The following is a 25,355-nucleotide window of genomic DNA, read 5'->3' as shown; positions in this document are numbered from 1 at the left end:
CACGGGTCTCCATGGTCCGCACTCCGGAGGAGGGGAGGTCCAGAGAACTCACAGAGCGTCTGGGTTCACGGAGCAGCTCAGTTTACTCCCAAATTGCTTGCTGCCAAACCCGCAGTGTTTTCCAGAATCCGGGTGGTTTGCAAACCCAGATGTCAGACTTCCTGTCCCGGAGATTCTCAACTTGCTCCCCCCCCAGCCGCTATTCGGCCTCCCCCGGGAAGAAGAGAAGGGCCTGGAAGCAGGAGGAGCCTGCACGAGACGGCCTCACCCCTCCTCCGTCCCCACCCCAAAGGCAGGAATTTCTGGGACGCGCCGGCGGTCCACGGCCTCCTCCTCCCCTCCCCCCTCCCCGTCCGAGCCCCAGGGAGCAGGGCGGGGAAAACCTCCGCGACGTCCCCGCCCGCTGCTCGGAGCCCCGAGTGTCCGCCCGCGGCGCGGGGACCACAGAGCGGGGCGCAGGAGGCCGGAGCCGCGGCGGCCGAGGCGTGGGGCGCGAGGCGCCGGGGGTGCGGGGTCCCTGCGACCCCCCCGGGCCGGCGAGCCCAGTGGTTAGCGATGCTGTGGCTGCGGCTGCTGCTGCTGCTGGGGGCGCCGCGGAGCCTCGCCCGGGGCGCGGTGGCCGCGCTCAGCCCCGAGCCGGTGCCCGGGTGGCAGGGTGAGTGTCCCCCGGGGCCCGAGGGGCCGGATCCGCCAGCGGGGGCGGGGGGGCCCCGGGGAGGGAGGCTAAGGCGACCGTGCTTTCGGGGCGGCCGCTGTCGGGGGCGCCGAGGAGGCCGTGCGCACCCGCCGCTCCTGCGCCCGCCGGGCCTTGTGCCCCGCACCCCGCACCCGCACCCGGCACCCCCGGCACCCCGCACCCCACACCCCGCACCCCGCACCCGCACCCAGCACCCCGCATCCCGCACCCCGCACCCCGCATCCGCACCACGCACCCGCATCCCCGCACCCGCACCCGGCACCCCGCACCCCAGCACCCCACACCCCGCACCCCGCATCCGCACCCCGCACCCGCATCCCGCACCCGCACCCGGCACCCCGCACCCCGCACCCCGGCACCCGCACCCTGCACCCGCACTCGCACCCCGCACCCGCACCTGCACCCTGCACCCGCACTCGCACCCCGCACCCGCACTCGCACCCCGCACCCGCACCCGCACCCCTCACCCTGCACCCCGGCACCCGCACCCTGCACCCGCACTCGCACCCCGCACCCGCACCCGCACCCTGCACCCGCACTCGCACCCCGCACCCGCACTCGCACCCCGCACTCCGCACCCGCACCCGCACCCCGCACCCCGCACCCCGGCACCCGCACCCTGCACCCGCACTCGCACCCCGCACCCGCATCCGCACCCTGCACCCGCACCCGCACCCCGCACCCGCACTCGCACCCCGCACTCGCACTCCGCACCCCGCACCCCGGCACCCGCACCCTGCACCCGCACTCGCACCCCGCACTCGCACTCCGCACCCCGCACCCCGGCACCCGCACCCTGCACCCGCACTCGCACTCGCACCCCGCACCCGCACCCCGCACCCCGCACCCCGGCACCCGCACCCTGCACCCGCATTCGCACCCCGCACCCGCACCCGCACCCGCGGGGCACCCTGCGAGAGGCTGCCGGGCACAGACTGGGTGACGCTCAAAATGTGGGCTCTGGAGACCTGTTGATGGGGAAGATCGCCCCGGGAGGGTGACGGGTCCTCCGGGGAGCTGCAGCAGGTGCCGCCCTAGCTCCCCTGGGGCTGACCCCGAGAGCTGGGAATGCGGCCAGGCTGAAACGAGGTGGTCTGCGGGGCATTTGGAGCCTGGGAGCCAGGTTCCCACCCCGCCCCGCAGCACAGGTGCCCACAGAGATCACCCCCCCAGCGTCCAACCAGCACCCAGTAGGCATGGGACTCCCAGAAGATGTGTCAGGAGTCGCGAGGAGAGGCTGTCCTGCGGGGGCCCACGGGGACAACCCGGCATGGGTGCCCCTGAGGCACAGGGGCGGGGGCCCAGAGGGAAGGACCCTCTGTGGAAGGAGGGGGGCGGCGGGTAAATGAACCAGAAGGAGCCCCCAGGCAGCTCCTGTCCTGTCTGCCTTGGAGGATGAGTTTGGAAAGAAGAAGTGAGACAAGGTGTGACCAACGCCTTCATTTTTGTTCTACTTCTCAACATACTGTGCGCTCATTTTTGAGGCAATCTTTTCTGGTCTAGATTCTCTAGCCCCCCCCCCCCACCCACCCAGGCCTTATCAGGGACAGGTTGAGTAATTCTTACTCTAAAACGGCCAAAGATGAGAGACCTCTCAACCTTCATGGTAAATTCAATGGAAATGGTCCTGTGTGATCCATCTCCACCAGGGGTTTACCACACAGTGCTTGTTCCTTTACATTTTCAAATGCACCTGAGTGCTGGGGATCTAGAACGGGCCGCAACGCTGGGACGGAAGCTGGACTCAGGCCACACAGAAAAATGTGCTGGTGACCCTCTGAGCCAGGGTTAGCACTAATGAGCTAATCCCTACTATATGTAGCAGACCCAAATCCTGGCCGGAGATAATTTCTAATCAGTGCCTTCTTCTCAGTGGTCAAGGACGCTCTGAAGTTAAAACCGTCTGCTACTTCCTGTACATTCCAAGTGACAGTTTGCAAATCTGAAAACCCGACAGAGTTAGCAGAGAGATAGGAAATGCTGTTGCTAGTGTTCACTGAATGTGCACGCTGTGTGCATCGGAAACTGTGTGACGTTGACTGTGCCAATCCTTGCACAGATTCCCCTCCCTGACTTCCACCATCCCCATCGGTAAAATTTTGTTGTTGTTTTTTTTTGTTTTGTTTTTTGTTATTCCCCCATCGGTAAAATTTTAAGTATGATCTAGATGGCTTTGAAATCAAGTGTTTCCTGTCTATACAACGATGGAAAAAGCAGATCTTAGCATTGGAAGGGACTTGAGACATTGTCTGCTCCAGACATCCGTCTTTGAAACATGGGAGCTGAGGTACAGCTTTTACACAGGTTTCTGACCATGTGTTGGGGGTGCCTCGGTTTACTGCTGTGTTCCACATGTGCACCAAACCACGCTGACTTATTTTTAGCCATGGTTGGTCTCCACCGAGCAGCTAGATGACATATGCACGCATCTCAGCTTGATATTCACTAATAAGGGATATGTAATAATTCAAGGCAGATTGTACATATAGCACTTTTTCATCTGAGTTGTTTCATATGTATTGTTGATTTGATATATATTATAAACATCCAGGTCTTGGGAGGCAGATGATGGATGCTATCGTGGGGACTTTTCATTCATCAATAATTTTGTGTTCAAAAATCAGTAGATACAGTGTCGTATAATAGTTAAGTTCATGGTCCATGAGCCAGACTGTGTGTCTCTACTGGCTATGTCACCTTGGACAGGTTACTTTGCCTCTCTGTGCCTCAGTTTCCTCATATATAAGAATGGAAGGAATAATAGTACTTACTCAAGTGTTGTCCTTTTGTTTCAGTATCACCACAACACCATCTTCCTCTGGCCAATCCAGACCATTGTGACAGGTTGATAGACCTTTAACAGTCATATACTGCCCTGTGCACCGCACAGTACTGCATGTCTGCAGTGTGCCTCCTACCTCTAGTTGGCTATCATACATGACTCATCGTGATTCTGGAATCTGAGCTCTTCTAGCAAGTGCTGCAACTTTGTAACTTCACTCACTCAAGTACCCCCAACACTGGGAGGGCAGGTGGGAGGATGAAGATGGGAGTGGGCTCTAGGGAAAGGTGGACATAGTTTCTGTAGAGGTTGCTAAAGGAAATGAATAGGAATAAAATTCTTTAAAAAGAATTTTAAAGCTATATTGAGAGCTGAAAATGATATGAAATGGCCCCAACCTACCCCAAAATAGGAGACTTTCCTCAGCAGCACTTATCTTCCCAGGGGCAGGACTGGAGGGAGCCCATGGCTGTGTTAGTCCTTATGGACTTATGGGTAGGCTTTTCTGAATGATCAAAGGGAAGTGAGGGTGCTGATGCGCCTGAGGTCACAGTGCATGACCATGGGGGCCTGTCTAGAAGAAGACAGTGAACTGGGGTAGAGGGGTAGGGTCATCTCTTGAAATCTTGTGTCAACAGGAAGAGGGTGAGGGGCTGAAGACCTCTGCTGTGTATTCACTATCTGTTGAGCACTATGTGCCTTGTCTCTCTTCGTGGTTTGGATTCAGGATTCACCCACAAGCAATCTCTGAGACATGTACTTATTTCAATGCAAGTAGTTTATTTGGGAGGTGATTCTAGAAGACACGATGAAGGAATAAGGAAATGAGACCAGGAAGGGGCTCAATTTCACAGGTGCCCTTCTCAGTGACTGTGGAAAATGCCGTGGATCCACTGAGAGGCAGGAAACAGAGGAATTCATCCACCAACCCCCATTCCTCACCGATGGAGGGTTCCTCCTGGGGCACTAGTCTCCCGGTCTCTGGCCTGCATGAGCGCTGTCAGGCAAGGAGACACAGAGTCAGTCACAAAATATGAGCACTGTCTCGGGCAAATGACCTCCAGGGTAGGCAGTGCGGGTAGGAACTAATAGAATCTGCTACTCACTCTCAGATTTGGGGGGGGGGGTAAAAATATGAGTAGGATATGTCCTCAAGAGGCTGAGAGTCCAGAGACAGATATAGAAATACAAAAATTACAAAACGGTGCAGTAGATGTTAAGATAACAAGGTATGAGCAAAGTTCTAAAGGCATACTGAGAAGGGACTGGCCTGAGGGGCTGCACACTCAAAAACGCATTTATTTTCCCAAAAGATAAGTAGGTAGTCGCCACGTGGGAAAAAGGAGAGAGAGGATCCTGGGGGAAAGCATAGAATGTGTGCCAAGGCACAGAATCATGTGTTTCGGCAATAGGCTGAAAGTTCTAGTCTGAGCTCTTTTGGATGGAAGAAAGAGGACCCACTGAAGGTCACATGGGCAAACATGAGGCTGGATATAAGGACACTAGGATCTCAAGGGGGACCCAAGGGCAGGCTCTCCTGTGCAACTAGGCCTCCTGTGAACTGACAACTGGCTGAAATGAAACAGAAATAAAACTACTTTCTCTGTTTCCTGCTCTCAGGGGCTGCCTGCTGGTCCCTGTTTGGTACACTTTTTGTGGACTGGTTTCTTCTGCTTCAACCTACAAGACCTTTCATGTGTAGCTCCCAGAGCTTCTGTGGGTAGAGTTGCTCAATCTTCTAGGAGAGGAATCTGGCCACACTTGTCATAGCATGCTGGCCAGTCCCTGCACTCTAGCCTGAATCAGAAGCCTTCCCATAGCTAGTAGGCTGTGAGAGTGGTGTGAGGTGCACGCAGGGATCTGCTCCCTCAGAGACTGTGATGGAGGAGATCCCCAGGACGAGGTTGTGGCAGGAGAAGTAGTTGTGACAGGACAAGCAGTTGTGACAGATCTATATTTGGATGCAGGCAAGAGATGAGGGAATGAAGAATTTGGTCAGAGGCACTCTGCTTATGGAAATAAATTCTGGTTGCGTGAATTGGGTACTGCCGAGAGGAGTCTCATGGGTTTGGACAAAAGGGAACCAGATCACACTTTTAAACTTAAGAATGCCAGGGTCAGTTTGGGACTTGAAGAGGGTAATTCTGGAAGGCAGCAAAGAGACCATGTGAGAGGTTAAAGTGACTGCCCATGAAGAAAGACATTGATGACCTGAGCTAAGTCAGTCACAGCAGGAATACTGAGAAGCAGAAAGTGTAGATTCCAGAAATATGGGTTAAAAAAGAAGAGAATTAAAAATAATAAACTTAGTGAAGGACACGGGAGAAATGACAGAACAGGAGGAGCAGTGGTTATTCAATGGAAATAACAAGGTGGAACTATTCTTAGTAGTGACCAGGTCCAAGGTGTGGTTGCAGGCATGGTCACTGAAGTGGGGAATGGGTGAAAGAAGTCCTTGGAGCAGAGGAAGTTGAGGAACCCAGCATTCATAGCAGTACCGACATATGTATGTGAAACGAAAGTTTCATTTAAAAAATACCATTACCTAACACGACGTGCTGCTACTCATTGACTCGGTTCCATGCTACCTCATTTCGTAACACGGCTTATGACACACTACATTCATATCATGACCCATTGATGAGCCATGACCTGTGGTGGAGAAAACACTGGGCCAGAATATTAGGGCATCTGTGCAGAAGTTAAAGGCATTGAGGTGGAGAAGACAACAGGGAGCTTGTGGGCATCAAAGTCATAGTGAATGTAAGGAAGAGGTTCAGGATGGTGCACCCCAGTGTTGAGAAAGGGAAGACTGAGTGCCATATGGGAGAGGTTTGTGAAGGAGGGTGCTGAGAGCCACCACCTGGAGGCAGCAGTGGGCAGTCGCGGTGACCCCGAGATTTCCCCATAGCTTCCATTTCTGATACAAAGGTAACAATGACTCCCTTGACTGCTCCTAATAGTGCCTAACATTTGGAGAATGATCACTGTGCTATTTTACATACATTAACACACTGAGCCTTCACCACAGTGAGGCAGGTACTATTAATACATACCCTTCTTTACTGATGAAGAAGGTTAGAGAGCTTGCCCCAATAGGAACTTGAAAAATGGTAATTCGAACCAGACACTCAAGTACGGATACAACAGACACTCCCCATAGCCTGTGACCTCATAAAATAGTTCATTGATGGGAGCATATGACTTGATTCTGTGACAGGAGGAAAAGGAAGCCAGCCTCTTGTTCTCTGCAATTACCAGTACATCCACATGTAAGAGTGAATTTTTTCCTAAAGCAGAAAAGCTATTGATTTTTTAAGAAATTGTTCTAGGCAATTCCTACACCCCTGGGCAATGAGCCATCCTCTAATCTAGAGATGTGGAATTTAAGTAAAAGCCTGATCAGACACTGGTTTAGCTGTCCTACCCGGCCATCAGTCACTCCCACCACCTGACTCTGTTTCTCCCATCTTCATCATTGTCTCAGAATCTCTTCCACTTCATACTTTTCTCATCCCAGTTTCTCTGACTGCCTGTTTTCCTCAGGAGCCTTTGAGAGTCAGCATAGACTTCTAGTTTTCCTAGTGCTTTTCTTTTTCTCATTAAGCTTCTAAATTCTTCCTATTATTGTTTGTTACAGTAACTGATACCACACAATGCAGGTTCCAAGCCAATGACCAGAACAATAGAGTCACACAGAATTCAGTTGTCCCTTCATTTCCCCTTCCTTGACCTAACAATTTGCTTATTTATTCCAGTTTTCTGAAGAAATGATTTCTTTGTTTTGCCTCTTAAACTCATCCCTGTGTGATAAATCCTCCTATGATCTATCAAAGTAATATAGTTGAGACATTACAGACCCTTGCCTCCATTTTCTTTTCGAAATTATCCTTGAAAGCCCTTTAGGAGATGTTCCAGTACAAAGCTAGGAACATAAATTATATTTCTTTAATTATTCAGATTGAAAGGAGATATAGTTCATAAAAAAAATGAACAAAAGAAGGCCTTGTAAACATGGTATTAGGTCATTCAGAGAAAAATATAAAGCCACTCAAGAAAAATGGAGGAATATTATTAAAATTTCTGTAAATTGGGTTCTGTGATACAGAGCTAAACAAAACAAATAAGAGATTTCTGCTTTGATGTGTGGTCACACGATTTTTAAATTTATGAGATCTTCCAGACTACTACAGTTTCAAAGAAATATGGTGCTATGCTAAGTGAAATAAGTCAGTCAGAGAAAGACAAATACTGTATGATTTCACTCGTATGTGGAATTTAAGAAGCAAAACAAATGAATAAAGGAAAAAAAAAAGAGGGAGACAAAGAAACAGACTCTTAGCTATAGAGAACAAACTGATGGTTCCCAGAGGAGAGGTGGGTGGGGGATGGGTGCAATAGGTGGCGGGGATTAAGGACTGTACTGGTTGTGATGAGCACTGGGTGTTGTATGGAAGTGTTGAATCACTATATTGTACACTTGAAACTAATATCGCACTGTATATTAACTAACTGGAATTTAAATGAAAACATTTTTTTAAAAAAGATAAATGGAAAAAATAAAAATAAAAAAGATAAATGGCTAATCTAAAAACATACTCAGCCTCCCAAGTAATAAAATAAATACAAAAAAAGCTTGTTAATGTAAAAAAGAAATATGCTAGTAAAAACTTTTACTATGTCTGGCTTTTGGCATTGAGAACTCTCCTTTTCAATTATGAAAATATAAGAGGAAATTCAAAGTGGTTATCTAACTGAAAACATTGTTGCCTTATTTGACACTATCCATGTTCAGCGTTATGATTAGCTTTTCTTTTATTAACATTTATAAGGTGATCAAAGTGACTGAAGTTATCCTTATGACCTATGAACCCAGTGCTATTATTACACCCATTGTACAGATGGAGAAACCAAGGCAGTTACTGTTCAGCTTCAAACAGTTCTGTCCTAAAAGCTGTGCTCGGTAGTTTGCCAAAGCCTTTCTTCCAAAGTGTAGATTTGTTCAAGTAAGAACAGGGTGGGTTCATGGGCATGTGGCCAATGAAGACACTTAGAGTCCCCTGCTCAGCAGGGCATTACACTTGGAGTTTGATGTCCTGTGGTTTTGAGTCTTGGAATTCTCAATAATTTTAATCTCTAAATTTGTGCTCTGGGCATGAAGTCTCATGGAACAATAAAACATGAACCAGAAGCTAGAAGCTTCAGCTCAAGTTCAGTCCCACTTTTGTCACCCACCCATCCCTAACCAGATCCCCTGGATGGGTTCTAAGTTGCTGCCTCCCCATTCCTACTCTCCATCCACTGTGCCAACCAGGTTGTGTTCTGGTTAGGGGACAGGAGGCCCAGGGTCTGCCAGCGGATGCCCAGTGGCATCTCAGGGAAGAACAGGGCAGCGGCTACCCACCCTGGGCTGACGGTACCAGGCGTGTTTGGTGAGGACTGAGTGGGGATCCTGTACCTATCCCCAGTCCAGGTACTGAGTGTGAGTCCAGTACTTTCTGACACAGAGGTTGCAATCCCTTGTGGGCTCACGGGAAGTGGAAATTGCCTTCACTTCCCTGCCCCAGGTAGAGCCCCACATTTTTATTTTACTCTGGGCCCTGCAGAGTAGGTGGCCAGACTGAACCAGAAGCATGGGGACTAATATGGTTTGAATTGTAACCCCCTCAAAATTGGTATGTTGAATTCCTAACCCCCATAGGGACTGGGGGACTGAGACCTTATATGGAGATAGGACCTATATGGAGGTAGTCAAATCAAAATGAGGTGATTAGGGTGGACCCTAATATCAGATGACTGGTGTCCTTATAAGTAGGGGAAATTGGGACACAGAGATATGCATAGAGAGTAGATAACATGAAGACGCCCAGGGGGAAGCCATTCGTCGCCAAGCCAAGGAGGGAGCCTGGAACAGATTCTTTTCTCACAGGCTCAGAAGGGGCCAATCCTGCTGACACCTTGATTTTTTACTTCTAGCCTTCAGATTCGTGGGACGGTAAATTTCTGTTAAGTCACTCAGTCTGTGGGACTTTGTTATTGCAGCCCTAGCAAACTAGTCCAGGGACTAACACTATATCTGCCATTAAAAGTTGATTTGTTTTTGTGTTATTCCCTATCTCCCAGTTAAGTAAATGTGTATTTTTCTTAAATGAGTATATTCTTAAAGCACCTAAGATGGATGAGCTCAGCGTCAACACATTTGTGTTCAATAATGTCACATCATTTCCAAGATTGTTGTGGTTGTTGTTTTCTGTTTCTGTTTGTTTTGGTGACCCAGTCTTTGAATTATATCCTCAGGGCTTCAACATGCAGGCATTTGTGAGGGAAGTTTATGTTCTGTCTCATTGTGTCCTGCTGTAACTTGCTCTCTGTAGCGAGCCTTCCTGGTGACTGAGATGGTACATTTTCAACCCAGTCTATAGGGTAACAGAACTTCTGTGAATAATGAGTTTTATACCAGCAACGTCTGTTAGGTACTTTCAAGCTAAAGACAAAATGATGGAGGGATAGGCGAAAAGCTAAAAGGAAGACAAAGGTTTTCAACTCAGTTTTAAAATTCATTGGTAAGATACAGAGATCCAGGAAAGAACTGCAGAAGAGATGAGATTTTCTGCAAGGGTCAGCTACTGCTAGATGAGAATGGCAGAGAGGAAGGGATGGGAGGGAATCCGAGTAAGCAGGGAGTGGGGGTGGCAAGGACAGTCTAAATGGTTAACCCACTTCACACAGGGGTTGGGAACAGGTAATTTGAATCCCCACAAAACGGGAGCCAGTACAGCTGATTAGCTGGGTTTCATGTTTCCCGGCATGTGAGAAAGAGTATTGTGTGCCCCATGGAACTGGGAGTGGCGATTTGGGAAGATTAGAGAGAAAGTGGGAGAGGACACGTAAAAAGATTTATTGAGAAGGATCCCATGGGCCTGTGGAGGTGGTGATTATCCAGGTTCAGAAGCTGCAGGAGAATAAACAATGCGCAAAATCAAGGACAGTGCTAGGGCAGATAAAGAGATGGAAGTTCTGGATGGGATAAGGAGATATTTTAAAATGTACTTTACCTTTTAGTTGATTAATAGAAGACAATTGAGAGGTAGCCACAGGCCTTGGTAGGTGCTGTCAGATTAAGAGACGAACACCAAGTCTCAGATGATTTTGGATAAAATGCAAACATGCGTGCAGAGAGCCAGGAGGGGCAGGCACACTTTTCCACTGTTCTGTGGGACTGTTCTTTCAAGTACAATGCACATGCTGCAAGCATCAGAAATTCCTTGCTTATTGGTTTGGAAAGTCGTATTAAGAATCCAGATTTTCTGCACCATTCAGCCATGAACAGAACTCGATTCAGTGGCTTACAACATCCTTTCCTGCTACAGAGTAATCTAAGTAAGGAACACAATCAGATCTGAACCCATTGTTCACTGGACAGGACAAATCCAAATTTGTGTAGCTGGAAAAGGCCAATACATCCCTAGAGGGATGCTGCTCACCTTTCAGATTGGTTACAGGGGAGAAATGCCCTCCCCACTACCTTCTGGACCCTTTCCATGTCCAAACTGAAATAGAGTAGTCCCCTCTTTTCGCAGGGGATACATTCTCAGACCCCGAGTGGATGTCTGAAGTCGCAGATGGTACCAAACCCTATGTAGACTATGGCTTTTCCTATACATACATACTTATGATAAAGTTGAATTTATCATTTAGATACAGTAAGACATTAACCAGAGTAACAAATAATAAAACAATTATAATATATTGTAATAAAAACTATGTGAATGTGGTGTCTCTCTAAATAACTCATTGTACTGTACTCACCCTTCTTGTGATGATGTGAGATAATAAAATATCTATGTCATGAGATGAGGGCCATAGATATTCTAACATGGTATTAGGCCACATGTGACCTGATGACACATCAGAAGGAGGTTCATCTGCTGCCTTCACGGTGGTTGACCTCAGGTAAACTGAAACAGCCGAAAGCAAGATGGCAGATAAGGGTGGGGGAGGGACTACTGCACCTGTCAGAACAGAAAGGATCTGAACAGACTCAAGAGATACTACAGGCAGAGAGTGCCTGAGCACCAGCTGTGTGGGTGGATAGAACAGAAGAGCTTTAACCCCAGGGAAATGGGGTGGGAGATTGAAACTGGGTTGCATCTGGCAAGCTGTAGTTTCCTAATAGCTTGTCTTAAGCAGTGCACTTGATGTGAACCGTGTATGTGAACTTTTCCTTCTACTTCCCTTTAACGAGGAGGAGCACAGAGCCTGGATTAGAGCCCCCTCATGATGGAATTTATTGAATAGCAGAAAGCCCTTTGCTTGCCTAAAGTCCCACCATCAAAAGAGCATTTCTTTAGGAACTGTTGTTTTATTGTTTGTTTCAAGTGTTTTTGTGTGAAAAGTACAGAAACCCCAACGAAGTCTTAAAGCTTCAAACCTTATTCACTTACCACTTCAAACCTTCAGCCATTTCTAAGAGAAGAGCTGTCTAAAGCAGAAGGAGGCACCACAAGACAGGAAGACAGGTGGAGCACTGACTGTGGGCCCCACATTGTTTTAGGTGCTCACAATATAGGTGGAGGTGATCAGAAGGGGTGTCAAAAGCGAAGTGGTGGGGGCCTCAAGAGAAATGTCCTACAGGTACTTCCCACCAGCCAGCACTGTTCAGACAGACAGATCAGATGGTAATAGTAGCCCCCAGGCTTTAGATGCCAACCTCGTGGTATCACAGGAATTGGCAGGCATTTACCAGCCAACTGCACAGCTGAAACCAGAAAACAGATCATTGCCGCTGCCTTTTCCAGAATCCTCACATTCCATCAATCACCAAATCTTGTCATTTCTTCCTCCTTTGAATTCTCTCCTAGTGACTGGAGTCTCACCCTTCTTCCCTCCTCCTTTCCTTTCCCACCACAACCAGCTGAACTGACAGCTTCTGTCCCCTTGCTGGATCACAGCAATAGTCCCCACACTGTGCTCCAGTTCCACTGGTGGACCATCTCATCCCACCGAAAGAAGAACTGCAGGCCTCGAACTTGGATGTTTGTCTCACGCCTATATTCTGAGCACCTAAAACAATGCGGGGCACACAGTCAGTGCTCAATAAATGCTTTTGTTCAGCATGCTGATTCATCTTCTACACTACAGCCTCAGTCATGCCTTCTCTCATTCCTAAAGCTCTCTCTCATCCGAAGACTAATAGACATATCTGTGAATAAAATTCAACTTCTTCATAAAATGACCCCAAACCACCTCTAACTTTGTATTCATTCTACAGCCACCAAAGTCTTTTTTATAGGTAGGCTCTCATCACCCTGAAGCTGATTGTTTTTGTCACTTCTGAGCTTTGGTGATTTTGCTCCAGAATCCGGCCTTGCCCAACTCCCTGGCTGTGCAACTATAGACTTCCTCCACTACTCTGAACTCTCTCTCTCTCTCTCTCTCTCTCTCTCTCTCTCTCTCTGCAGTGAAAACAGGCATCTTGCTTGGCTAGTTTCACCAAAGTACCTCCACGTGTGACAAATGTTAGGTCCCTAATAAAGGACTGTTGAACGAAAATGTGTGTGTGTGTGTGTGTGTGAGAGAGAGAGAGAGAGAGAGAGAGAGATTGAAAGAAAGCAAGAGATATCTCTGATAGGCCAAATCACTCCTTCTAGATCCGGCTTCTTCCTCATTGTGTTTGTTTATACCTCTGACACCAAAATATACTTCAGCATTAAGGTATAATTCTTTCTGTACATTTCATGATGTGCTCTCAGGGATAGCATCAATTCCTTAAGGGCAAACACTATGACATACATATCCTCCTTTCTGCAGGGTTCCTAACACATACCATACTAGGGACTGAAAAATCATTTCAAATTTTAACTCTCCTACTTCAAATTGTTTGGCAAGAATTTGCAGCAGTTTGTTTTCTCCTTTATAGGTTATAAATTAACATGTGTAAATAAAGCTAGACTAAGACCTTTATGGTCCTCACTGAACATGTGGCTATTAAACTTCAAAGACAAAATGGATTTGGGAAAAAATGTAAAAGAATGACTCAATTAAATAACCTTTAAAGTCCCACCAGTTCTAAAGTTTATGGTTCAGGTTTATGGTTAGAGTTAGTCTCCTCCAAATGACCTCATTCCTTACAGCGTTGTTCTCTGTCCCCTCCCTGGAAAGTGGACAAGTGCATGCATACACCAACACTCTCCCCACTCAGAATGATCCGATGACACTAAGGACCTATGTCTATCTCATATAGGACACTAGTTGAGGATCCAGTCAAGTGTTTCAACTTCTGGGCTATTTTCTTTTGTTTTTCATCACTTGCCTTTAAGGGATACTCTAATGTAGCTGTAATGTTTTCTTTGGAACTGATGGAACTTCCTTCTTTTTTATTAACCAGATTCTCATGATTTCAGAAGAAATAGATATACTTTTAAGGGACAGATATTTAGGAAAATAATTTCTCTCTCTCTCTCTCTCTCGAGAGAGAGAGAGGTTTTATTTATTTATCCATGAGAGACACAGAGACAGAGGCAGAGATATAAGCAGAGGGAGAAGGAGGCTCCCCATAGTGAGCCTGATGTGGGACTCAATCCCAGGACCCCGGGATCATGACCTGAGTCAAAGGCAGACGCTAAGCCACTGAGCCACCCAGCTGCCCCAAATAATGCCTCTTTCTATCTCTGGTATCCTACACAGTGCCTACCACGTGGCTAGCACCCAACAAATACTTGTGAAATAAAGTAATATTCTACATGCAGTCATGAAAGGATTACCTTTGACTGAAGTCCTACATTTAATCAAGGAAGAATTCTCCTCCCATTTCTTAGAAAAGTGCATGTTATCCTGTGGGGCCAAAGAGTGGATCTAAAATGATCTCCTCCTCAAAAGAACCCAGAAGTAGAAAGTAGAACCACGATCTTCTATTTTATTCCCTCTCCAAAAAAAGGATAAAAATTAGTTTATAAGTTACTTCTAGTAAATCAATCCTTTTCTCCTCTTAAACTTATAATTATGAAGGGAAGTATAATAACATTTTACTGCAAAGAGATTTAGTAATTCTGGCAGTACTTCATTAATCACTTAATCAGTGTTCAAGCAGAACTGATGTCCTTGACATATATAATCAATCTTGCTTCCTCCCACATTTGATTTTCATCCTTTCTAAAACCTGACTATAGACACTAAGGATTGGTGGCTTTTCTTCACATTATGTTTTTGTTACAGACAACCCATATATGCATATAATAATAATCAGAATATTGATACCTATATTGGGTCTCCTCATAGTCTATTTGAAAGCAATTGTTTTCTCTTCAGTGAATTTATAGAGATTAATGGTGCCAGGACCAGATTCTATTATAGTTTAATGGGAAAATGGGATTGGGCCATTTTTTAGCTTCGTATGGCATAGTATTCTTTTGGAGATGGCATATTTATTGTTATTGTTAAGCCACAGCTACTTGTTTATGATACATTCCGAGGAACTTTTCCAAAGCTACATTCTAAAGGCAGCTGGGCATGAAAACATAATAACACTCCAAAAGTGAGCAGCATGGGATTAAGTTTGTCTAATATCTTCTGCTTCAGGAAGGTATTTTTATGATCACTGGTGTAACTAGAAGTTCTGATTCTGACACTCCTTTTCTCATAACACTTAATAATTTGAACACTTAAAAACATTACTTATCTACCCAAAATTTTAGTGATATATAATTTCCATGTTGATTTATAGACCATCCATTCGCTCATCCATGCACCTTTTGTCAACACCATGTATTTTTCTCTTTCTCATAAGAGAGCTGCAGAATAGACTTTACAGATAGATGAGCATGAAAGAGGAACAGATGAAGACTCTTAATTCATGATTGCATATATATTTGAACAAACAAGACAAGAAATTTGTTTTTTGGCTTTCGAAGAGTATTTTTACTCCATAAAAGGTGATCTCAGGATTATCTAAAACTAAAAAGCCTATACACACTGTGTGCTACAAAAGCTAAAGTAAGGATGAATTTTTCTGAAAATGACTGGAGTCTTTGGGGACGCTCAAGTTAGCACTCTCCAGGTGCTCCATCGGATCTACAGTTGCCTCTGCAGACCGAGAATTGGGAAGCCAAAAGGATAATAGTAACAATAATAACAACATCAATTTGCCGAAGTCTTCCTATGCCAAAGTGGTGGGTGATGTGCTTTGCATGGGTTATTTAACGCAATACTCTTGCTATCCCTGTGAGGTCAGTATCACACATGCTCCCATTTCAAAAGGGAAAGGCAAGGCTCATTGAGATTAAAAAAATTTCTCAAAGTTCCAGACTAGTCTGCCTGTTTGAGAGATGTCAACTACTAGTCTGTCCACCCATCTTAGTGTATAAACTGAGGCCCAGAGGGCTGAGATCCAGCCAGTAAATAGGTGGAGATATTTGAACATGTATATGAGATAGAAGCTAAATTACAGAACAATTATAGTAAAATAATTATCCTTTAGTGAAAAATTAATGAAACTCTGGGTTAGCTAGAAAGTAATTAGTAGGTTACAACAGAAATTAAGGTTAACGTTCTACCCAAGCATGAAAAGGTGAAAAGGAGAGTTGGAGAGAAGGTTAATTATCAGAGTCCACACAGCACTGGCAAGGGGTAGATTTGATCTTGAATGAGTATTACTAATAACCATATAGACATGGTCTTCATTAGGAAAACAAATTTCCTGATCTAAATGAAATCTCCCTAAAACCATTCATTCTCTTCCCCCGCCCAAACACACACTCGCTTCTCTTTTGCTCTGATATATGATGATCAAAGCAATTTTCTGACAACTAATTCAACTCCTCAAATGTATGGTTATAAATAAGGTTATCAATTATTAAACGAGGTATAGCTTTTATTAATACATTGACAATCTTTTTTTTTTAACAATGTCTTAAGTGATTTTGGTTACTGTAAATCAGTTCTTGGCCTGATTAACTTTGAAAAAAAACAAAGAACTTTTACCAAAATGAAGCATTGTCCCCATGCACTGATGCTCAAGGTGGCTAGTTCTGCACTGTTCCAAATCTCTAGAAGGCCTCTGCCTGTTACTTCTATGCCCTGGCCACACAACACAACTTGCCCCAAACCACAGGCATTTTAAGGAAAGCTGATAATGTCCCTTCAGCTTTCAAAAGAATGGACAGGAGGTAAAATATAAGAGAGCCTACTTAATGAAAAAACAAAAGAGCTCTTGGACCTGACCGACATTCTGAGCTGAGTAACCCAGGAACCCTAGGCCTCCGAGCCTATACAGGCAGGCCTGTGTAGCTGTCAGCACATTTAATCAACATTAAGTATTTATTGAACTTCTATAATGTCCTCAGTACATTCTGTGCTTAGACTGAAAAAATTAGATGATTTCTACCTTTGAAAAACCTGTGAGAGGACAAGTTCATAACCACATAGCAGATGTTTTCCAGACCAGTGACTCTAGGTATAGTCAGATAGTGGGCACGTAGCTAACACCATTCCTTGGCTGAGCCCCACCAGCTTTTCCACAGGGAATTCACTCAGATCTCTTCTTCTGGCTCCAGGGGGTTAGAGGCTCAGAGGTATGTCACAAAAGCTACTTTCTCAATATCTTCCTGTGGCCTGTGTGGTTTTTGCCACTGCCATAGCACTCTACCACTTTTCATGTATCTACAAATGGTGCCAGGCCTGAACCAGCGTCTTGGGCATTCATCTACTGCTAGTCCAACCCAACGAGGCTGCTCTTGTGAAGAGGCCATCCCCACAGCAAATGTCCTCATGTTTTTATTCCACATGGACCCAGCAAAGAGAATGAATATGGAGAAGTTTTTTTCCCTCACCAGCATTGCATCTTGTATCAAGACACAAAACAGCACTTTACTTATATCCCCTTTTGTTTTTCTATAGGAATTTGATGGTAGAACTTTTTATTTAAGTGACTTTTCGATTCAGCTGGTATGTTTCTAATATTCAGGCACTTGCTTGAAGAAAATCAAAGTGTCACCAAACTTCTGGGCACACAATGTCCCTCTCCTTTAGCCCTTGGTGTTATTACCAATCCCTGTTCTCTCTCCAGTTGTGGTGAGCTCCTTCACCATAATACCACTCCCCTGTGGAGTCACAGGCAGCCTTTGCTACAATATGACCATGGATGTCTTAGGTCACTTTCCCATTAGTTCCAACAAGTCCATTTATGTTTCCCAAGAAATCTCTCGTTTGTGCAAATAAAGTCCTTCTGGTGGATACATCTATCAACTATCAACAGATCCGTTCAAAATGTCCATAAATTATAGCACATGGCAGCATGGGCATGCACACTGGGATCCTCATGACACTAGTTAATGATATATGAAAGTTCCATGCCACGTTTTCTATTTTGTTGTTTCAGATAAAGGAATGTTCCTTATCCAGAGTGAGAGCCTCAAGAAATGCATTCAAGCAGGCAAATCTGTACTGACCCTGGAGAACTGCAAGCCACCAAACAAGCACATGCTTTGGAAATGGGTTTCAAACCACCACCTCTTTAACATAGGAGGCAGTGGTTGCCTGGGCCTGAATTTATCTAATCCAGAGCAGCCATTAAGCATATATGAGTGTGATTCCACTCACGTTTCCTTGAGATGGCACTGTAACAAGAACATGATCATAGGCCCTCTCCAGTACACAGTCCAGGTGAATGACAACAATATGCTTGTGGCCTCATGGAAATATCTTCATAAGTGGATTTCCTATTTGTCAGATGGTGGAAGCATTTGTGAATATCTGCACAAAGGTAAAAAATAATTTAAGTAAAAGTATTTATGAAATGATATATTTAGAATGTTTACCCCTAAAGTAAAGATTTGTAAATTATATTATATGACAGCACCTAGAGCCTCAAGGGACTTCTGCTAAATACATTTTAGTTGCTTACATGACTCTTATTAAAGGATTATTGGAGTCTTAGAATGAACTTTCTAAATTCTGCTAAAGAAGCAAAACTCAGAATTTAAAGGTATTAGGGGTGAAAACACTTAAATAACTGGGAATCAATGGAAAAGAGAAGAAAGACTAGAAGGATAGGAGAGAAAAAGAAAATAAAGGTGGGAAGAAAAGGTCTTTGAAGTAAAGACTGGTCAGGGTGAACAGAAGAACCTCTCCTGCCACCATTTCCCTTATTGTAGAAACTCAGCCCCATGTATGAGCATGACTACAGAGCACCTCAGAGCCTCCTCACTCGCATCCATGTCATTCATGGCAAGGTATTTATTTATTTATTTATTTATTTATTTATTTATTTATTTATTTATTTATTTATAAAAGAGAGACAGAGAAGAGAGAGAGAGAGGTTCAAAGATGCAGGCAGAGGGAGAAGCAGGCTCCATGCAGGGAGCCCCATGCGGGACTCGATCCCAGGTCTCCAGGATCACACCCTGGGCTGAAGGTGGTGCTAAACCGCTGAGCCACCAGGGCTGCCCAAGGCATTTAACGATAAACCACAGACTACTGTCAGGAGCAATTGACATGTATCAAGGGATGGGAAACCATGATTTCAGGAGTAAGGGCTTTATTTCTCCATAATTCCTTAATATTTGGCATTTTGAGCAGGAAATAAAAGGACAAAGAAAATGGCATAAATTCTGAAACCTCAAACCTGTTTCTTAGATTTTTGCTCTGTAGCTCTCTTCATTCATTCATCTATGCAACCTTCACATATTTATTGAGCACTGATTGTTTCTTGGGTACAGTGCTAGACACTTAATTTACACAAGCCAATGAGACAGATGTGGCCCCTGACCTCATGGTGCTCTGTAGAATTATGCCTTAACAAGAGCATACCCTTCTAAGGACTTTATACCAGTCCTAGGAAACAGAGCAAGACACTCTTAAGATTCAAAGCAAGACTTTCTTCTGTACCTACAGTAAATGAATTTTACTGGCGTAAAATTCTTGACAGAGCCAAGAGCAAGCCATTTGCAAGGACTCACAATAAGCAAGTGCTGCAAGCCAGCACTCTGAATAGTCTATGGTTCTAAGGAAGAACTTAATATTTTGCTTTATATTCATTTTTTAGCCATATACTCACATTCTTACGCACTGAGTAGAAGTCAGGGTATTGAAATAAGATGATGTGCCCTGAAATATCTGTATTTCCTAAACAGCCCAAACCTCCAGGCCTGGCAATGTGGCGTGTGCTCAGTCTAGCCCCTGCCAACTGTGGTGAAGGAGTGGGAACCTTCACAGCCAGCCCGTCTGCTCCAGGACCTGTTGACTTAATGGAGGATGGCCCTGAGCCCCCTCACCATGGAAAGCCCCCGTTGAGTCATGATTAAGGCCAAGGATGCCCAATTATTGCAATACTCTGAGAAAGCAGCTGACAGGACACCCCCTCACACTCCTCTCCCCTAGACTCTTGTAGAGGCCTCCTAGCTAGTCATCCCATTTTCCCTTCTCCTGTGTAGGTTCGGTTTGCCACACTGCACCCTGAGTTAGTCTTTAAAAATGGAAATCTGATCATGTCATTTTCTCATTCAAAACTCACTAGTGACTTCTCACCACCCTCATGGGCAAGGCCCAAATCCACAATGTGGCAGAGCTGGCCCTCTGTGAGCTGATGCGCCAGCATTTCCCCAATGCCACTTCCTTTTGCACCTCCTTGCTCTTCCCCATTCACCCCACGCAGGCTCTTGTCACAGGCCCTTTACATTTGCTGTTCCTCCTACCAGAACAACTCTTTTGCAAAGACTTGCTCCTTCACTTCACCCAGTTCTCATTCAGAGATGCCTTCGTTGCAACCCTCTCCAAAATGGTGCCCCTCCATCCTTCAAACACACACAGAGCTGTTCTATCTTCCCGTCCTGCTTTGTTTTTCTTCGTGGCACTTAAGTTTTTCTTCGTGGCACTTATCACTACCCAGAATTATACATTTACTTATATATTTGCTTTCTCTTTGTCTCTCCCCACTGGAACAGAAGCTCCATATGAAAGGGAACGTTTGCAGGTTTGCTCTCCAGTACATCCCCAATGCTGGGCGCATTCAGTGCTCAATAAATATCTGTTGAATGAATGAATTCATAAATTCCGATTAAAAAATAAATTCTGATAAAACTCTTGAGGTTCAGATGCTGATCCCTGATATATTTGGGGGCCAGAAAGTATTTTAAAGTCGATCTTCATTTAATTTTCCTTCCCATCCACTGACAAACCCATGTGCTACTGTGGCAGGGCACCACTGTAAAAAAAAGGTAAGAAAATATCTAAACAAGCCACTTACCAGCCCGTGCTCTGAAGCCAGCACTTTCCCTTGTACTGCTACACACTCTAGACAGTGAGGTCCTGAGGGTTCTCTGTGGTATAGCAAGGGCCTTCGCCATCGTAGATTTTCAGTCAATAAGAAATGCATTCTCTATATGATAGCTTTCAAAGATAAAGCTGACATAATTCTTATTTAACTTTGATTTTTTTCTTCTAGATATGTACACAATCAAAGGGAATGCCCATGGGATGCCGTGCATGTTTCCTTTCCAGTATAACCGACAGTGGCATCATGAATGCACCCAGGAAGGGCGGGAAGACGACTTACTGTGGTGTGCCACGACAAGCCGCTATGAAAGAGATGAGAAGTGGGGATTTTGCCCAGATCCCAGTAAGAATAAGCTCTAGCTTTCCCCATATGTCATGAATGAATCAAGCATGATTAGAAAGTTATCTGTATCTAAAGAAAAGCACCAGGATTGACATATTGAAGTCTGAATAAGTCCCCTGATTCTGTTTATCCAGATTTTGATTTTGTGTTTGTTTTGCCTTGAAAAGACAATTCTGATGTATATTCTTTTTTCCCTCTTATGTTCAAAAGATGTTAATTAGCCATTCTTCATTAAGCTCAGTGCATAAGTATGCTTTAACCAGAATGAAATTATAACACTCTGTGTGCTCATTAATCCCAGCTTCCGGGCAAAATACGTCAAAACAAACCTGAATGCATATAAAACTCATTCTTTATTCCAACTTTCGATCCACCCCCTCCTATAAGCTGCCTTAATTTCTCTATGTCCAGACTGCTTGTCTTGCCCATTGTCAAGTCTAGGCATCACCTGGTCCGCTGATGACCTTTCTCAAATTACAGTTGCCCTCATTATTTCTCAACAGTGAGTTCTCATCTTGATTCCCTTTTCTTATTGCTCAATTTCTAGCTATAACCTCAAAATCTGACAGCTGCAATCTTCTAACTTTTTTGTTAGACTTTATTTTTATTTAGCTAAAAACTTTCCAATAGCTGTTAAATATTGAAAAATATTGATTATATATATATATATATATATATATATATATATATCTTCTACTTTTTTTAGAGAGAGAGGAGGGAGAGGGATAGAGGGAAAGAGAGAATCTTAAGCAAGTTCCATGCTCAAAGTGGAGCCCAGCACAAGGCTCAATCTCACAACTCTGAGATCATGATCTGAGCTGAAATCAAGAATCAAATGCTTAACTGGCCACCCAAGCACCACTATATCTTCTACTTTCTGTATTCAATGTCCTTAACCTTGGCCCTGGAAAGTCCGAGAATATAGCTTCTACTATCTCCTCTTTCTTGCCTACTTCCACTCCACATATATGACAAAATGATACAAATAAGTTTGAAACAAAAGCAAATTGAAGAGATGAATTTCAAAGAATGTGGTTTATAGGTTATCTTTAGAATTGTTCTCTAATCTAAGAACTAGGATGACTTAAGCAAATCAGAGAGAATACAGGCTTTGAAGTCAGACCAAGATTAGAGTCTGTTTCCCTTCAACAATGAGATCTTGAGTCTCAGTTTCTTTGCCATAAAATGGAGATAATAATAGTACCTTTTTGGATTACTGAGATCCCATTTGATGATGCCTCTAAGGCACATGTACTTTTAGTACATTGTAAGCACTCACCAAGATTAGCCATTGCCATCACCATCAATGTGTATCATTATCAAAGCTCGTAGATCATTATACTGAGCTAGTATAGTGGTGAATACCAAGAGTGTTAGGATTAGGACCCTCCCTTCAAAGAACTTGGCCTCTAGATGTAATACAGACAGATTTGCTCGATGCTAGAAAATACAGATTATATTTGATATGATATTCTAGAATCACCTGGAAAATAGTTACAAATACATATCCTGGCTCTTCTCTCAGAGATGCAGTGGGTCCATTGTGTGGGACCCAAGCATCTGCATTTTTGACAAGTAACCCAAATGATCCTGTTGCAGATAATTCTTCATCAGACAATTCACAGTATGCAGATAATTCTGTGCAACATACATCTATATACAGCAGTGATATTAAGACACTTAACAACTAATATGATAGGGACTATTGACCAGTCCAAGTGGAGACTTTAACATAGAGATTAAGAATCCTGAAGGCAGGGATCCCTGGGTGGCGCAGCGGTTTAGCGCCTGCCTTTGGCCCAGGGCGCGATCCTGGAGACCCGGGATCGAATCCCACGTCGGGCTCCCGGTGCATGGAGCCTGCTTCTCCCTCTGCCTGTGTCTCTGCCTCTCTCTCTCTCTCTCTCTGTGACTATCATAAATAAATAAAAGAAAAAAAAAAAAGAAAAAGAATCCTGAAGGCAGAAAAAAAAAAAAAAAAGAATCCTGAAGGCTCAGTGCTAGTTTTAACCCCTCAGCTTTGGGAGTGTGAGGAGATGTGATGAAGGAAGAAATGTAGGAGACACTGGGGCCGGAGCAGCTGGATGGCTCAGTTGGTTAAGCATCTACCTTCAGGTCAGGTCATGATCGCAGGAGCCTCAAGTTAGGCTCTCTGCTCAGCAGCAGGTCTGCTTCTCCCTCTCCCTCTGTCTCTCCCTCCCATTTGTGTGCGCTCTCTCTCTCCCTCTCTCTCTCTCTCAAATAAATAAAATCTTTTTAAAAAGAGAGAGAGACTGAGACAGCAAGGGGCACTCAAGAAGCTCAGGATGGCAGCTATTCATCAGCCAGCGTGAAAGTCTTTCATTGTTTAATAACTGTTTAGTCATTAGCCTTCTCTATCTGAATCCGAATTCCTGTATGTAGGTGTCTGTGTTTGTAATCCCTATGCTCCTTAGATTCTTGAATCAGATGCCATATTATTTACATTGTCTTCCCTTTCCATTTCCAGCTGTCACACATGTTATTATTTAAAATAAGTAGGGACACTGAGGTTCAGTCGGTTGAGCATGGGACTCTTGATTTAGGCTCAGGTCATGGTCTTGGGGTCATGGGAGTGTGCCCATGTTGGGCTCCATGCTCAGCACAGAGGCTTCTTGGGATTCTCTCTCTCTCCCTCTCACTCTGCCCCTCCCTCCCTCCCTCACTTCTGCTCTCTCTCTGTCCCTCCCCTACTCTTGCACTTGTGCTCTCCTTCTCTCTCTCTCTCTCTCTCTCTCTCTCTCAAATAAATAAATAGGGGCGTCTGGGTGGCTCATTTAGTTAAGCATCTACTCAGGTCATGATCTCAGGGTCCTAGGATTGAACCCCAGTCCGCTCCCTGCTCAGCAGGGAGTCTGTTTATCCCCTCCCCCCTACTCATGTGTGCATGTGTGCACTCTCTCTTTCTCTCAAGTAAATAAAACCTCTAAAAATAAAAAAATAAAAATAAACCAATATCAATAACATTAACATGTATTTCACATGGCCCTAATCCTAGGGACATTTTTTAAAATTTAAATTCAATTTGCCAACATATAGTATAACACCCAGTGCTCATCCCATCAAGCGCGCCCCACTCAGTGCCCGTCACCCAGTCACCCCAGCCCCCTGCCCACCTCCCCTTCTGCTACCCTTGTTCGTTTCCCAAAGTTAGGGGTCTCTCATGGTTTGTCTTCCTCTCCAATTTTTCCCCACTCACTTTACCTCCTTTCATTTATAGTCCCTTTCACTATTTTTTATATTCCACATATGAGTGAAACCATATGATAATTGTGTTTCTCCGATTGATTTATTTCACTCAGCATAATACCCTCCAGTTCCATCCACATCAAAGAAAATGGTGGGTATTTGTAGGGACTTTTTTTTTAAACCACAGTATTCTCCCTGAGGTTCTGTGAAGAACCCTGTTACCATCCTCTGTCTCTTGTATTCAATTATGGTTTCCCAGGTGGAAGCCTGGGTATAGTGGTGTTTGGGGCTTTTCACACCCCCCCCCTCAGTCTTCCTGTAGTTCAGAAGCTTCTTCTGCTTGTCAGCCTGCTAGATTCCAGCACACAACCACAACCAGCACTATTTGTATAGTGCTGACTTATGGTTCCAGTTTTCTTGCTTTCTTGTTTGGTTTTGGTTCCTAGTGAGCAACACAACTCAAAATGATGTGTCAGAGCCTGAAATCTGAGCAAGCTGATAGCTTTTCCATGGTAGCAACAAGTGGATAGGACAGAAAGGAGTGAGTGGAATAAGGTAAGGATTTGTACCTCTGTATCTCATCTTTCTTAATGGAGATTTTTAGTATCTCACTATAAAATGATGCTTCCTTTTAAAAAAAGTTGATTATAAGTGAGCAAAACTTAAGTTTAGTACTACTACAAATATAACACACTGGCAGTGAGGGGTAAAATAAAGCACCTGTCACTTTAGAGCTTCAGGAACAAGGAGATATATAGGAATTTCTCTGGATTTGTTTAGAGGCAACTCTAGTTGCCTAGCTAGTCCCTCTAAACTGTGTGTCTTACTTACACAGCTGGACAGTCATGTTTAGTTAGAGATTTTAAGATATAAACCGCTGGAATTGTCTGATTGTCCTTGAACCTTATTCAGCTGATACGATTTCTTTTATCAGTAACTTCAATGGTGTAACGGAGCAGATTGGTATCAACATAGATGTATGACTGTGAACCTCACCGACGTCTCCAACACTGGTTGCAATGCTGTTATTTCTCTTGTCATGATGCTCTCTTGCTCGT

The 25,355-nt window shown here is 44.7% G+C and overlaps 1 protein-coding gene and 1 long non-coding RNA gene across 2 annotated transcripts in view; one reads left to right on the top strand and one right to left on the bottom strand.

Moving 5' to 3' along the window:
• The first annotated feature begins 291 nt into the window (after positions 1 to 291).
• The window catches only part of PLA2R1 (phospholipase A2 receptor 1), a 113,602-nt gene continuing 88,538 nt past the window's right edge, over positions 292 to 25,355 (top strand). The window contains exons 1-3 of the mRNA XM_025471090.3: positions 292 to 655; positions 17,854 to 18,237; positions 20,917 to 21,090. Of these exons, the coding sequence (XP_025326875.3) occupies positions 556 to 655; positions 17,854 to 18,237; positions 20,917 to 21,090 (658 nt within the window). The 5' untranslated portion in view covers positions 292 to 555. The remainder of the gene's footprint in view (positions 656 to 17,853; positions 18,238 to 20,916; positions 21,091 to 25,355) is intronic.
• LOC112674696 (uncharacterized) lies at positions 4,240 to 7,118 on the bottom strand. Its single transcript, XR_003145513.3, has 2 exons — positions 6,907 to 7,118; positions 4,240 to 4,476 (listed from the first exon to the last, which is right to left on the bottom strand). It is a non-coding gene; the product is annotated as an uncharacterized LOC112674696 (long non-coding RNA).

The sequence above is a fragment of the Canis lupus genome, chromosome 36, assembly GCF_003254725.2.
Source record: "Canis lupus dingo isolate Sandy chromosome 36, ASM325472v2, whole genome shotgun sequence".
In the NCBI taxonomy this organism is placed as follows: Eukaryota; Metazoa; Chordata; class Mammalia; order Carnivora; family Canidae; genus Canis; species Canis lupus.
The sequence above is the reverse complement of the archived record's forward strand: the minus strand, read 5'-3'. Positions and strand labels throughout refer to the sequence as shown.